Consider the following 14,030-nt stretch of genomic DNA (forward strand, 5'->3'; position numbering starts at 1 on the left):
GATGTCCCGCCTCCTGGATAACAAAGCATACAATAGGTTACAAGTGTTATAAGCTTAGTAATAACCAAAAAACTTACGGCTTAATTTAAGTCTAGCCTTTTGGTGCCAACTAAGTTAGTCATAAAATTAATATGTACCTCCACCATGCTTTAACATGATACATCCGCACAATACAACATGTTCGTGTAACTGTCAGTTGACAGATATTGTACGCAATCGCCTTACAATTTGTTCGTGTGGATGCAAACCATACCCAAATTTAAAGCAAAAATTCATACACACCGAACAGACAAAATTTGAATTTGCATCCGCGCGTTAGCCTCGCGGACACAAACAGGCCAAAGCGAACGAAATGGGCCACCGTGTTGAAGTTGATTAGCTTTTCTCAGCAAGGAAAAAAAAACTCTTGTTCGCCTGGACAAATTTCATGTGACCTTTCGGGCTGATGAAAAGATTAAACCGCACTAGGAATGAGATGAGGTCCCAATAATGGCGACGGCGCCGTGAGTAGTCGCCGGCTGCACCGCCGCCGCCGCCGCCACAGCGTCCTTCTCTTTCATCTCCGCGCAAACACCTCGCATGGCGGCTTCCCAACCTCTGCCGACCTCCTCGGCCACTCCCGCCGCGCTTCTGGCGCACCTCTCCGCCGCCCTCTCCGCCCCAAACTGGTACCTACACCCCTCCCTGCCGCATCTCCCTGCTCTCCTTGCTCCGTCCCTCCCCCGGATGCCCGACGTCCCACTCCCGATTCGTCTCGCCGCCGCGACCGCCCGCGCCGCGGCGCCCTCCCGCTCCCTTCTCAGCCTTTCCCTCCCCATCCTCTTCCGCCTCCACTCCCTCTCCCCGCCCCCGCTCCGCCCCCTCTTCGACCGCTCCTTCGGCTCTCTCTCCTCACCCACCTCTCCCGCTTCGCGCTCACCCCGCTCATCCTCCGCCTCTTCGCTCATATGCACCTCCACTCGCCGCCTGCCCCCACGGGCGTCACCTACAATATCCTCATCCGCTCCCTCTGCCGCAGAGCCGACCTGCCCCGCGCCCTCCGGTACCTCAGCCTCATGGTCCTCTCTGGCTGGCACCCCGACGCCTACACATTCAACTCCTTGATCGTGGGCTACTCCCGCACCCACCAGACCGACACTGCTCGTGATCTGTTCGATAAAATGCCTTTGAGAGGATTCCCGCGGGACGTGGTATCCTATGCTGCAATGATTGAGGGGTTATGCGAGACGGGGAGGATTGACGAGGCATTGGACTTGTTCACGAAGATGGAGCTGTGGGACATGCATACATATGCGGTCTTGGTGAAGGGCCTGTGTAAAGCAGGGTGGGGGGAGGAGGCGCTCCAGATGCTGCAGAGGATGAAGAAATTGGGGTGGCGGCCAAGTACTTGCGCTTATGCGGCCGTGATTGATTTATGGTGTAGGGAGCAAAGGGTTGTGAAGGCTGAGGAAATGCTGGAGGAGATGTCTGACAAAGGGTTGGTGCCATCTGTTGTTACATGCACCGCGGTGGTCAATGGGTATTGTAAGGAGGGGAGGATGAGTGATGCGGTGAGGGTGTTTGAGATGATGAAGTTGAGGTGGTGCAAGCCGAACGTGTGGACATACAATGCACTGGTGTGGGGGTTCTGCAAGGAGGGTAAGGTGCACAATGCAATGGCTTTGTTGAATCGGATGAGAGCACATGGAGTAGAACCAGATGTTGTGACATACAATTTGTTAGTTCGGGCCCAATGTGTTTATGGGCATATAGAGAATGCTTTCCGGCTACTTCGTTTGATGGAAGGAGATGGTTTAGCTGGTGATATATACACTTACAATGCGTTGGTGGATGCTCTCTGCAAGAATGGGAGGATCGATCAAGCTAGCTCCCTTTTTGATAGCCTTGAAGGGAGAGGCATAAAACCTAATTTGGTGACATTCAATTCATTGATAGACGGGTTATGCAAATGTGATCAAGTTGATGTTGCATGGTCATTACTGGAAAAGATGGTCTCAGCTGGTTGCACGCCGGATACCTATACATACAGTCCATTCATCGTATACCTATGCAAGATGAAGGGATCACAAGAGGGTTTGTCCTTTATAGATGAGATGCTAAAAAAGAGTGTTAAGCTCACGACGGTCAACTATACCATTGTAATTGACAAGCTATTCAAGGAGAGAAACTATGGATTGGCCACAAAAATCTGGGGTCAAATGGTTTCACTGGGTTGCAATCCTGATGCAGTTACTTATACCACATCTATGCGTGCTTATTGCAATGAAGGAAGACTCATTGAAGCCGAAAATGTTGTGAGTGAGATGAACAGAAGTGCAGTCACTGTAGATACAATTGCGTATAACACGTTGATGGATGGGCATGCAAGTATTGGGCAGACAGATTGCGCAGTCTCAATCTTGAAGCATATGAAAAATGTTGCTTCTATGCCAAACCACTTTACTTATTTGATCTTGCTTAGACATCTTGTACAAAGGAGGCTAACAGAAGGTGTGCCTTTGTATGTAGCTGGTTTATGGAAGACCGCCAGGCTTACTGATATCTTTGAATTGTTTGAGACAATGAAGAAGAATGATATTATTCCTAACATGGATACTTATTCTGCAATTCTGGAGAGGTTCTCTGAAGATGGAAGATTGAAAGAGGTGACATCATTGGTTTCTCGTATGAAAGATGATAATCTGTCTTTGAATGAGGACATCTACACTGCTCTCGTTATGTGTTTATGCAAATCAAGACAGTATTCCGGTGCATGGGCGTTGCTTCACTCCATGATTGGTCGTGGTTTTGTACCACAACTGATGTCCTATCAGCACCTGCTTTGCGGGCTTATTAGTGAAGGACAAGCTCATATGGCTGAAGAAATTTTTGGAAACTGTAGATGGGAAGACTACAATCCTGATGAAATTGTGTGGAAAGTAATTATTGATGGCCTGATAAGAAACGGTCATTCAGATATATGCCGTGACATGGTATCCAAATTAGAGCAGAGAAACTGCAGACCAAGTAATCAAACATATGCAATGTTGGCAGAAGAATTGTCTACCAGGGGATAATATATGCTACATTCACCCAGTCGTGCAACACTGCTGAGCAAAGTTTCCATCAGCAGTGTAAAATGCGCCCAATCAAAGGCTTGTACCCACACATGATGTATCCTACTGGACACCGGAGTTACATATTACATGGATCATTCAACACACACTGGGTTCATGTTTTATTGCTCTCTCAAAGGTACTGGATTGATCTTCAATATCGTAAGTTCTTACACTATTCTTTAATAACATACTTCTAGGGCTTTCCGGAAAGCGTTTGACCAAAATATTAGATCACATTAATCTTGTCCCACCTAAAGATAACAAGTCAACAACCTTACTTTTACATACCGAAGTGGTACTTAATTTCAATAGACTTCACTGGTTCTTGAACTGTAATTAAAAGAACTGTTGATAAGCTATTGAAAGCGCTGTCAATTCCATGGACTAGGTGCACTGTGCAAGAGGTAATTGACAATTTGCTTTTGGAACGTTGGACCTGAAGATCCACAATAACTAGCTTCGGGGAAATATCACATGTTGTTTCTTTAAGTCCATGTAGCTTGCTACGACTTGGGTTCATACATTGTTGATCGACACGTTCGTTGTTGGGTCATGTATGCCTATCCCCAGAAGTTAGCGCCACTTTGGGTCCAACTAATCATGTCAGTCCGGGTTCTTTGTCATACGGATGATAGCGACACTATCATATACGTGAGCCAAAAGGCGCAAACGGTCCCATGCCAGGTAAGGTGGCATCCGTGGGTATACCCTGCGTGAGGCCGCAAAGTGATATGATGTGTTACATGCTAGATCGGTGTGACTTAGGATCGGGGTCCTGACAGAGAGATCTCCTTATTTGTGACTCGGGGGTGCTGCATCAATTTTCGGACCCCCCCCCCCCCCGCAGGCAATAAGGGCTACATCTAGTGACCCTTCAAAGTACAAGCACGCGGGGGGAGGGGGGACTGCATTCATGGTACTGTAGGCCTCCTGCCATAAAGGCAGAAGGTCAACATGCTTACGGCCTAACCTAGTCGCTAGAGTTCACACAAATCTTAACATATGCAGAGCACTGACCTAGAGCTTGCCACCAACGCCAGTGCATATCGTCAATGACCAAACCAATGCCAGTGCATAGCGCCAATGACCAACGAATATTTGGTCGAGTGCGGGCGTTCTCCCAACGAATATTAAGAAGTCATACAACACAACAAATGGCAGGTTCTAAATAATATCATATGAATTGTTACCATAAAGTACTCGATAGTACCCTTATCAATTTTATTGCAAAATCCCGCTTTACAAGCTACTCGCACCAGGATGCCTTTTAATAATACTCTGCAGAGGGCAGACCCCGGCATCATATTCGACTTCCTTGACAACTTCTTGCAGGAACAGATGTGGATTCGGACTTCCAGCATGAGGTCTAACAATTGTCTGGAGGTTGGCATTGGGATAATGAGCCTGAACCCTACCTAGTACCCGATGAGCCCCTTCAAAAGCAGTAAAGTACATCCAAACATCAAGTTGATTGGAGGGATTCGCTAGCAACTTTAGGATGACCTCAAGGTCAGACGTCAAGTCAGGATGCCCAGCAAATAAAGTACCAGCAGCAATCCCAAGCGCGCCGGTCATTTGCTCTGCAACAGAGGCAACCTTCAAAAGCCATTTCTCCGGGTCATCAATCTGGATGGCCGGCAAAGGACCCGCAATGGAGATAGAAGCAGACATATAAGAAAATGATAATTGCTCACACAACTACGCGCATGGGACCTCTCTGCACAAACCTCGGGCGGTGACGGAGCAGATTTTCGTCAGGTCCCTGGTAGGTGTCCAAGTGCAGCTGGAAGTCATGAATCGAAGGTCACAGGAGGGGTTTATCCAGGTTCGGGGCTCCGGAGAGTAATACTTTACGTTCTGCTGGTTTTGGTTATTCATAGTGGAGGGATACCTCATGCTAGGGGGTACAATGGTGTATGATGTTGCTACCGAGAGTTCTCCTATCTGAAGATAGATGATTAAGAGGAACCCTAGACCTCTCTTTGTATAGACTGTAGAGGCTTGGGGTTTATAGGTTAGATGCGATCTGGGCACCGTCGTCCTCTAGTCTTGGGCGTCAAGAAGGTCATCTGGCCTCCTAGGGTTGGCGCCGTGTTGTGGGCCCATTGGGCCCCCTCATAGTTGATGAGGCCGGGCTCCTTGGCATAGCCACCCTCGGTACAGGACCCCGTCAGTAGCCCCCAAGCGTGGCGGAGGTCGTAGTGAGGACCCTGTCAGTAGCCTCCGGTGGGCTCCTTCGTTGTGTCGTGTTCCAGGAGTCCGGCTACAGTGTTATGGTCTTGATGGCTTCAGGGAGGTCGAACGCCTGCCTTTTGGGGACCCGCATGGTCAAAGCCGCCACAGCCTTTAGGCCTCCCCATCCTGACATTGGTTTGACAGGTAGGGGGCGCTATCTTTTATCTAAACCGTTGCGCCAGTGAGGAGATTGAAAACGGGTTGACGTATGTCTTATTGCGATAACTTGGCCTTGATTTCCGTGCCTGCAAGACATGAATGAGAACCGCTCACAAGTCGTGGGGTATGTAGCGCCCAGGGGTGCCTTGATTCCTGGCTCGCCCGTGGGGGATCAAAAGAGCATTGGCGCAACAAGGTGTCATTTCACCTGCGCCCGCTTCCTCACGCCTCTGCTTCTCTGCACTTCTGCTTCCTTGCATTTTTGTTCCATCGCCATAGCGACGTTCATAGTCTCTAGGCCCGCCATTTCCTCCCCCGCAAAACGAGAGATGAGTCATTTAGGGTCCTTGATCGGAGCCGGCCGCGCTCGGGCGACCAGGGAAGCGGAGAAGAAGCGGAAGGCGGAAGGCTCCGCCGCCGCCGCCGAGCCGCAACCCAGCGCCGAGGTCTTCACCAACCGATGGAACCGCTCCATAATCTCGGACAGGGACGTCTAGAAGCTGAGGGGATGTTCCCATCCGACCTCCAGTACCGGATTCCTCTTTCTACGGAGGAATTCCCAGCACTGCCGGACGGCGTGCGTGTCCTACATCTCGACTTCTTTGGGCATGGTCTCGGTTTTCCTCTGCACCCCTTTGTGTCGGGGTTCCTCTTATTTCTTGGCATCCAGCTCCACCACCTCAAGCCCACCGGTGTCCTTCATATCGGGAACTTCATCATGTTCTGCGAGTGCTTTCTCGGGGCCACCCCCATTTGACCTCTTTCGACGTTTTTTCTGCGTCAAGGGTCAGATGAGCAGTGACTCCGTTCGCGACATTGGTGGGGTCAGCATTCAGCTACATCCTCATTCGTCCTTCTTCCCCATGAGCCTTCCCAGATTAATGGGGGTCTGGTAGAAGAGGTGTTTTTATGCGTTCGACCTTGAGGCCGACCTGACAGCCTTTTCTCGGTGGGGGGGGGGGGGGGGGGGGGTCTCCCCTGCGGCAAAATTCTTGGGAATCGCTGACCTGCGTCTCCAAGATTATGGAGCTGCTTCTGGAGGTGACTGCGTCCCTGAAGGACAACAGTTTGACCGGCCTCCAGATCACGCAGACCTGGGTGGAACGCCGAGTCTTTCCTCCAGAGGCCTATGATACGGTACTGAGTGATTATTGCGGGCTGACCGACCCCGCCCGGACCTCCTCCTGCGACCTCCCGGAGGAGGAGATTCGCCATACCTCGCTCAACTGATGGGGTTGGATGCCGATAAGCTGTCCATGGTGGTTGTGGTCGAGCCCTTCAGTCGCATGGCCCCACCTAAGGAGGTACGTTTCTTTGGCCTAGTTCTAGGTGAGAATAGTAATGGCAAGATCAGGCTTTGCTTCTGACGCCCGCTCTTTTAACTATTTCAGCACTTTGCAAAGTTCACCGCTTTTCTTTCGGAGCCCCCGCTTCCCGGACAGGACCTGACCCTGGAGATGTGGGCACTCCTACAGCCTACCGCGGAGCGCCCCCTCCCCTTTCTTGATAAGGGAAGAAGGTTGCCTCTTCTCCGGATGGAGGGGCAAATAGCGGGGTGCTCGATGAGCGTGTCACATTGGGTGACATCTCGTCCCCACCGTACATCGCGGAGGATGAGGAGGTTCGCGGAGGATGAGGAGGCTGATCCAGGGGCTCGTGGGAGCCCGGAAGAACCTGCGGTCACCAAGGAGGTCGCCAAGCGGGCATCTCCTAAAGGCGGCCCTTCGGAGACCGAGCTGGCATACCCCGTGATCCACTGACCTCGTGGCGCTCCGGTTTCTCCGAAGTTGTAGGTGCCACTGGCCATGCCTATGAACAAGAGGCAGAAAGTTGTGGCACCAGTGAAGTATGTTGGTGGCCTCCTCGCGATACTTGCCGTGTTTACGGCTTCCGCTGAGATCTGACTTGTATCCTTTTCCAGGGATCTTGCGACCCCTAAGGCTCCGACCTCTGATGCTGCAGAGGTGACTGTGCTGATGCTGCCTGATGATTCTCCACTAGTTCCTTAGGAGGTCGCCCCGCTCGTTACCCGTAAGTGTTTGAGAATATTTTTTTTATTTCGAGTTTTCTTCTCAACCTCTGGTTCGTATTTTGTAGCAGCAGAGGTCCTATGTGGTCTCCCTAACGGCGTTGGTGCCGCGCTGGACTCTGTTGATGCTGCTGGCTCTGGCGTCGTGCTTGCTCACAGAGGGGTGACTGAGGAGGCTAACGTGGGCCACTCTGCTACTGCAGGCCCCATGTCCTCTGCAGCGCCTGTTGCTGCGGTAGCAGGCGCGCTGGAAGTCTTGAGCACCCAGATGGATGGGCTCGTCGTCCTTGGCCCTGTTTGGATACTCTAACACAGTTAGAGTTAGAGTTATTTTCTAACCCACTCTAACCCAAATAAGCACCTCTTCACCGTGATAGTTGGGTTAGATGGAACTAACCCACTCTAATCCTCCCTGTTTGGATACTTTTGGATTATTTGAGCTTCCAACTAACCCAAACTAGCTCTAACCCCATGATCTAAACAGGTCCCTTGAGGAGGCTTGCTGTTAGGTGACGTCTTTGTCTTCGATTACACAATGCAGCTATTAGCCCCCGAGACCGGACGAGATGTCACTTCCGAACTCTCGTTCGGGCTTGTTGTTTGTTCTTGACAGTTTCCTCCTGCAGAAGGTGGCGACTCCGGAGGGCGAGGCAGGCAACCTCAAGTGCTAGCTGGAAGCCCATCGACAGGAGGTTGTGGGCCTGTTGACGTCATTGGTCGGTTCCATCTATAAGTCATCAGGTTGCATCTGATTCGGTCGGATTTTTACTGTGATCTTGTGTACTGGCTAATTACTTTTAACTTCTTGCTCCACAACTGCTAAGGAGGCCGCAACCTTGCGGCAGGAGTTGTCCGAGTCACAGAGGTCGCGTGGCAAGCTCCGGACTGCAATGGGCGTCACGGACGGCGAGCCCAAGGAGTACCGGCAGAGATAGCCATCCTCGAGAGCACGATGGCCAGCAAAACGCGGAGCTGCCGAAGCAGGCGGCTGTCCTGAAGAAAAAGGAGGCCACCGCCGAGCGGGTCGGTAAGGCCCGGTCTGCTGCGGAGGACCTGGTGAAGCAGTTGATGAAGCGACTTCAGGACCTGGAGGCCGCTGCTATGCATAAGCTTTTATTTCTTCCGCGTAGTTTCCCATTGCTTTGGCCATGGCTTGATGGGATGTTCCTTTTGTAGTGCCACTTCTGGACGTCGCCCGTGTGGACCCAGTGAGGCGTCTCAAGCATGTTGCTGACTCACGCAACGGATGTGCACGACGCTAGGCATGCCGTGTGGAACGCTATACCGCGGCGAGAAGGACCTCGACGACACCTTGGACGGTGTCGTCAAGCTGCGGGAGAAGGCACCTGATCAGCTTCTGGACTAGCAGTACTCTGCAGCGTATGAGGGCGCTATGCGGGTACTGGCTAGTGTGAGGGTGCAGCTTCCGAACGCCGACCTTGGCATCATCGTCCATGGCACTCCTGACTCCTGAGCGTCCACCCCCGGAGCCCTGGTCAGTGGAGGTCGGGTCCGAGGCCGAGTATGTTGCGGATGCCTACAAGATGGAGGAGATTCTGAAGTGGTGCTCAGCTCGTGGGGAGGGCAAGTAGACCTCTTATAATTTGAAACACCATTTTTTTTTCAAAAGGGGGACTCCCCGGCCTCTGCATTATGATGCATACGGCCACATTTATAAATAAAATAGGTTCAACAAGGTCTGAATGTCTGGAAACAAAAGAAAGGATAGCTCACAGATAGCTTCAACGCCAAAGATAAAAAGGCCATAGAGCCACAACCGGCTGGCAAAACAAAGATAGGAAAACTAATCGCCTATCCTATTACATGACCGCCATCCAAACCGGTTGAAAATATCCCGCGCTACCATCTTTCACCGGACAGATCCAGTAACCAAATGCTTCCTGGCCTCCGTCGGAGTGAGTAAGGACCACATACGGATCAGTGACGTAACTCTGAATAAAAGCTGCAAAAAATGAATAGTTGTTGTTTTGTTAAAAGCCAAATCATTTCTGCAGTTCTAAATTGCCCATAACAATGCACATACTCCTACACGAATGTGTCTAGCTGTATCGGACTCTATCCCATCAAGCCACGTTTCAAATAACGTACCGACCGAATTCGAAGGAGTAATGCTAAAGGCAATTTGCACGGTGCGCCACAAAACTCTCGCAAACGAGCACTCAAAGAAGAGGTGCTTAATGGTCTCGTCCCGATCACAGAAACTACACCTAGTAGATCCTGTCCAATTGCGCTTAACCAAATTGTCCTTTGTTAAAATGACTTGTTTATGTACAAACCACATAAACACTTTAATCTTCAAAGGAACTTTTACTTTCCAAACATGTTTGGAACAAGGAATGACACTAGAGTTAATGACATCGATATACATCGACTTAACCGTAAATTCTCCAGACCTAGTAAGTTTCGAACACAACTGATCGGGCTGATGAGCTAGCTGAACCTCCATCAGTCTACTCACCAAATGAAGCCATGCTTCCCACCTATCACCAACAAGCACCCTCCGAAACTGGATATTAAGGGGAATGGACTGCATAATCGTTGCAACTAGCACATCACGTCGTTGAACAATACGATACAGGGACGGGTACTGGAGCGCCAATGGCGTATCACCAAGCCAAGTGTCCTCCCAGAAACGCGTGTCTTTGCCATCACCGATAATAAACTTTGTTCTATTAAAGAAGTTGCCTTGACTCTCATAAGCCCCTTCCAGAACGGTGAATCAGTTGGTCTCACTGTCACCTGTGACAAAGTCTTGGACTGTACATACTTGTTACGAAGAATCTGCGCCCAAGTTGCATCAGTCGGACCCGAAAGCTTATACAGCCACTTACTAGCAGGCATCTGTTCTTGACCTCAAGATTTTCGATACCCAACCCCCTTGGTCCTTTGGTCGACAAATGACATCCCACTTGGCGAGTCTATACTTTCTCTTAGTTCATCATTCTGCCAAAAAAATCTTGATCGGTAGAAGTCCAGCTTTTCCTAACCCCAACTGGAACCTCAAAGAAAGATAGTAGGAACATCGGCATACTCGTGAGCACCGAATTAATAAGAATCAACTGGCCTCCATAAGACAGAAGTTTGCCCTTCTAGCAACTAAGTTTCTTTTCAAACCGATCCTCAATGCATTTCCACTCTCGTTTGTAGCTTACGATGGTGAATGGGTATACCTAGGTAGGTGAAAAGGTAAAGCCCCTAATTCACATTCAAACAATTGCCGATAAGCCTCCTTGTTCCTCCTTGGCTCTACCAAAGCAGAACAACTCGCTTTTATGAAAGTTAATCTTTAATCCCGGTAATTGTTCAAATAAGCATAAGCACCAGCTTCATATTTCTCGCTTTTGCCAAGGTCATGCTCCATAAAGATGATTGTATCATCAGCGTACTGCAGAATGGACACACACCCCATCAACTAGGGCGAGGCGACCTAGTTGCCCCACCTGACGGGCCTCCTTTGCCCGACCTATTAGGATTGCCAACATGTCAACCACAATGTTGAACAAAACAGGGGACATTGGATCTCCTTGCCTCAGACCCTTTGTGTGTCTAGAAAATAAGTGACCTATATCGTCATTTCACTTTAATTCCAACACTCCCTTTTTGCGTAAAGGATTCTACCTGGCGTCGCCAAGCTCATCAAAACCCTTCATACGCAAGGCCTGTTGAAGGAATAGCCATTTGACTTTGTCGTACGCTATTTCGAAATCCACTTTGAAAAATAACCCCATCCAGTTCTTTCGTGTGGATTTCAAGGAGCGTTTCATGAAGGACCACTACCCCCTCAAGGATATTCATGTCTGGCATGAAAGCAGATTGGGTAGGGTGCACAACAGTATGCGCAATCTGTGTGAGTCTATTGGTCCCGACCTTGGTGAAAATTTTGAAACTAACATTAAAGAAGACAGATTGGCCTGAATTGCTCAATTTTCAACAGCCCTCTGTTTTCTTAGGAAGAAGGGTAATCGTTCCAAAATTGAGCTGAAAAAGATGAAGCTTGTCCAGCAACAAATCGTTAAACATAGGCAACAAATCCCCTTTAATGATATGCCAGCACTTTCTTATAAAATTCCGCTGGGAACCATCAGGACCCGGCGCTTTGTTATTTCTTCATTTGTGAGATGGCCTCCAGCACCTCTTTCTCAGAAAAAGGAGCCGCTAGAATATCATTCTCCACCGCTGTGAGTTGAGGAACATCCTCAATCCTGGACTCATCCAGAGACACACAGTTATCCTCTGGAGGACTAAATAGCTGCTTGTAATACTCTGTAATGTACACTTTTAGGTTTTCCTGTCCTAAAATTGTTCCTTCATCTTGCTCAAGCTGAAAGATCCTCTTCTTTCTATGTTTACCATTAGCGATCATGTGAAAGAATTGAGTGTTTGCATCCCCCTGGACTACTCGCCGGACCTTGGCCCACAATGCCCACTTCAATTCCTCTTCTCGAAGAAGTTCTTTCAGCCTCATCTCCGTGTCAAGCTTGGCATGAAGCTCCGCGGCCGGCAGCACCGTGGTTTCTGCTTTTACATCTAGGGACTGAATAAGGGAAAGGAGCCTTTCCTTTTCGACCTTATAAATCCCGCTGAGATGCTTAGCCCACCCACGCAGGAAACTTCTCAAATGCCTAATCTTATTCTGCCAGCGCTGAAGCACAGTCTTCCCTCCTGAATCCTTAGCCCACTCTCTGGCTACGAGATCAAAGAAACCTTCTTGTTCAAACCAAGCCAGCTCAAAGGAGAACGCGTTTTTGTTTCCCAAGTGGGTGGCCTCACCAGAGTCCACAAATAACGGCGTGTGATCAGAAATTCCACGGGACAAAGCCTAAACTGTTACAAGCGGAAACTTCTGTTCCCAATCGACACTAGCCAACACTCGATCCAACTTCTCATACGTCGGATTTGGCAGCGCGTTAGCCCAGGTGAATTTTCTACCCGAGAGCTCAATTTCTCTCAGGTCAAGACTTTCAATGATAGTATTGAACATGAACGACCATCTGCCGTCAAAGTTATCATTGTTCTTATCCTCACACCTTCTAATGATATTGAAATCACCCCCACCAGGATAGGAAGCTACTCGGAGCCGCAAATCCTAACGAGATCAGCCAAGAACTCGGGCTTGAGTTCGGGCTGTGCGGCACCATATACCGCCACCAAAGCCCAATTAAACCCATCGTCCTTTGAACGCACCCGAAACTTGACTGCAAAGTCACCCATTACCACACTTCGAACCTCGAGCGCTTCGCATCGAACGCCGAGTAATATACCACCCGATCTCCCTCTCGGTTGCAGGCAATGCCAATCAAAATCAATACCTCCCGACAAAGTATTTAGAAATTGTGGCGCAAAATTATCTCTACCTGTCTCCGATAGAGCGATAAAATCTAATCGATGCTCGATAGACGCCTCAGCAAGAAACCTTCTTTTAGCCAAGTCCTTTAGACCTCTGCTATTCCAAAAGATTCCTTTCATAGTTCATCATGGAATTTTTTAGCCGTACGAATCCTAGCACTGCTACACTGCGGACACCGGGTACACCTTCTGTTTCCACTTGCGTTTAGAGACATTTTGACTCTGCAACCGGTCCTCACCATCCTCTTCTTCCGCCTTAGGTATGGGAGGAATAAGATCCGCACAAAAATTGTCGAGCACCCTGACCCCCAACGCATCAACCTCAAAATCACTCATGGGCTTAACCACCGCTATATTACGAATCATCTCTAAGGCCCGCTCAGCCTCTAGATCCAGAAGATCATTAACAGAATTAGAGATTTCAGTAACATTACTACCTAGTGAAACTCCTAATTGATTTGCATTTTCAATAATCTCATCATAGAAAAATGCAGAATGTAATTAGAAGTATTAAACGACATACCAGTAGTGACCACAACGTCACGGAGCTTGGCCGCCCTCATGACGCACTGCTGCTGAATGTCGTCCACATCCGGCTAAGTCTGGAGACGGCCACTCACCCGTCGCCCCTTAGACATCGGATCCTTAATCCCTCCAAACGCAATAACCTCCTCCCGAGAGATCCTGGTCGGGGTAGGGCCACCTGCCTCACCCCAACCGCTAGGCCGGTCCGCCTGCACGGACTCCCCAGCAGACTCGCCAGGAAGTGGAAAGGCACTCACCATGGCCTCAGACGTCTGGTGCGCCCCACAGGATGGAGCCGGCGGCGAGCGGGGTGAAGGGAGTGCATGGGCCGCCTGCCCTAACTTCCCACCCAGCACCGGAGAGGCCACCACCATAGGCGCCTCAGGAGAAGAGGGCTCTGAGGCCACCTGCCCTGAGCCCCCTCCCGATGGCAAAGTCGCCACCAGCAGAGAGGTAGACGTGACAGGAGAGGAGGTATCTGAGCCACCTGCCCCAGACCCCTCCAACATAGAGAAGGACACGGGGCCACCTGCCCGAATCCCCCCTCAGCAGAGAAGGCATCCGAGGCCGCCTACCCCGGGACCCCTCCGACAAACTAGCCACGAACCCGGCGTCAC

At 50.0% G+C, this 14,030-nt stretch overlaps 1 protein-coding gene across 21 annotated transcripts; it reads left to right on the forward strand.

Annotated features, from left to right (window-relative positions):
- The first annotated feature begins 935 nt into the window (after positions 1-935).
- On the forward strand, positions 936-9,221 carry LOC123137105 (pentatricopeptide repeat-containing protein At5g65560). 21 transcript variants are annotated; one of them, XM_044556698.1, is made up of 3 exons: positions 936-7,338; positions 7,414-7,523; positions 7,590-9,221. In XM_044556698.1, exon 1 carries the CDS (start codon positions 948-950, stop codon positions 3,054-3,056), a length of 2,109 nt encoding a protein of 702 aa, XP_044412633.1. In that variant the 5' UTR covers positions 936-947; the 3' UTR covers positions 3,057-7,338; positions 7,414-7,523; positions 7,590-9,221. The 21 variants fall into 21 exon arrangements, with proteins under 21 accessions (XP_044412633.1, XP_044412632.1, XP_044412634.1 ...); XM_044556697.1 differs by having other exon boundaries at positions 7,593-9,221; XM_044556699.1 differs by having other exon boundaries at positions 7,596-9,221.
- Positions 9,222-14,030: the final 4,809 nt, after the last annotated feature.

The sequence above is a fragment of the Triticum aestivum genome, chromosome 6B, assembly GCF_018294505.1.
Source record: "Triticum aestivum cultivar Chinese Spring chromosome 6B, IWGSC CS RefSeq v2.1, whole genome shotgun sequence".
NCBI classification, from domain to species: Eukaryota; Viridiplantae; Streptophyta; class Magnoliopsida; order Poales; family Poaceae; genus Triticum; species Triticum aestivum.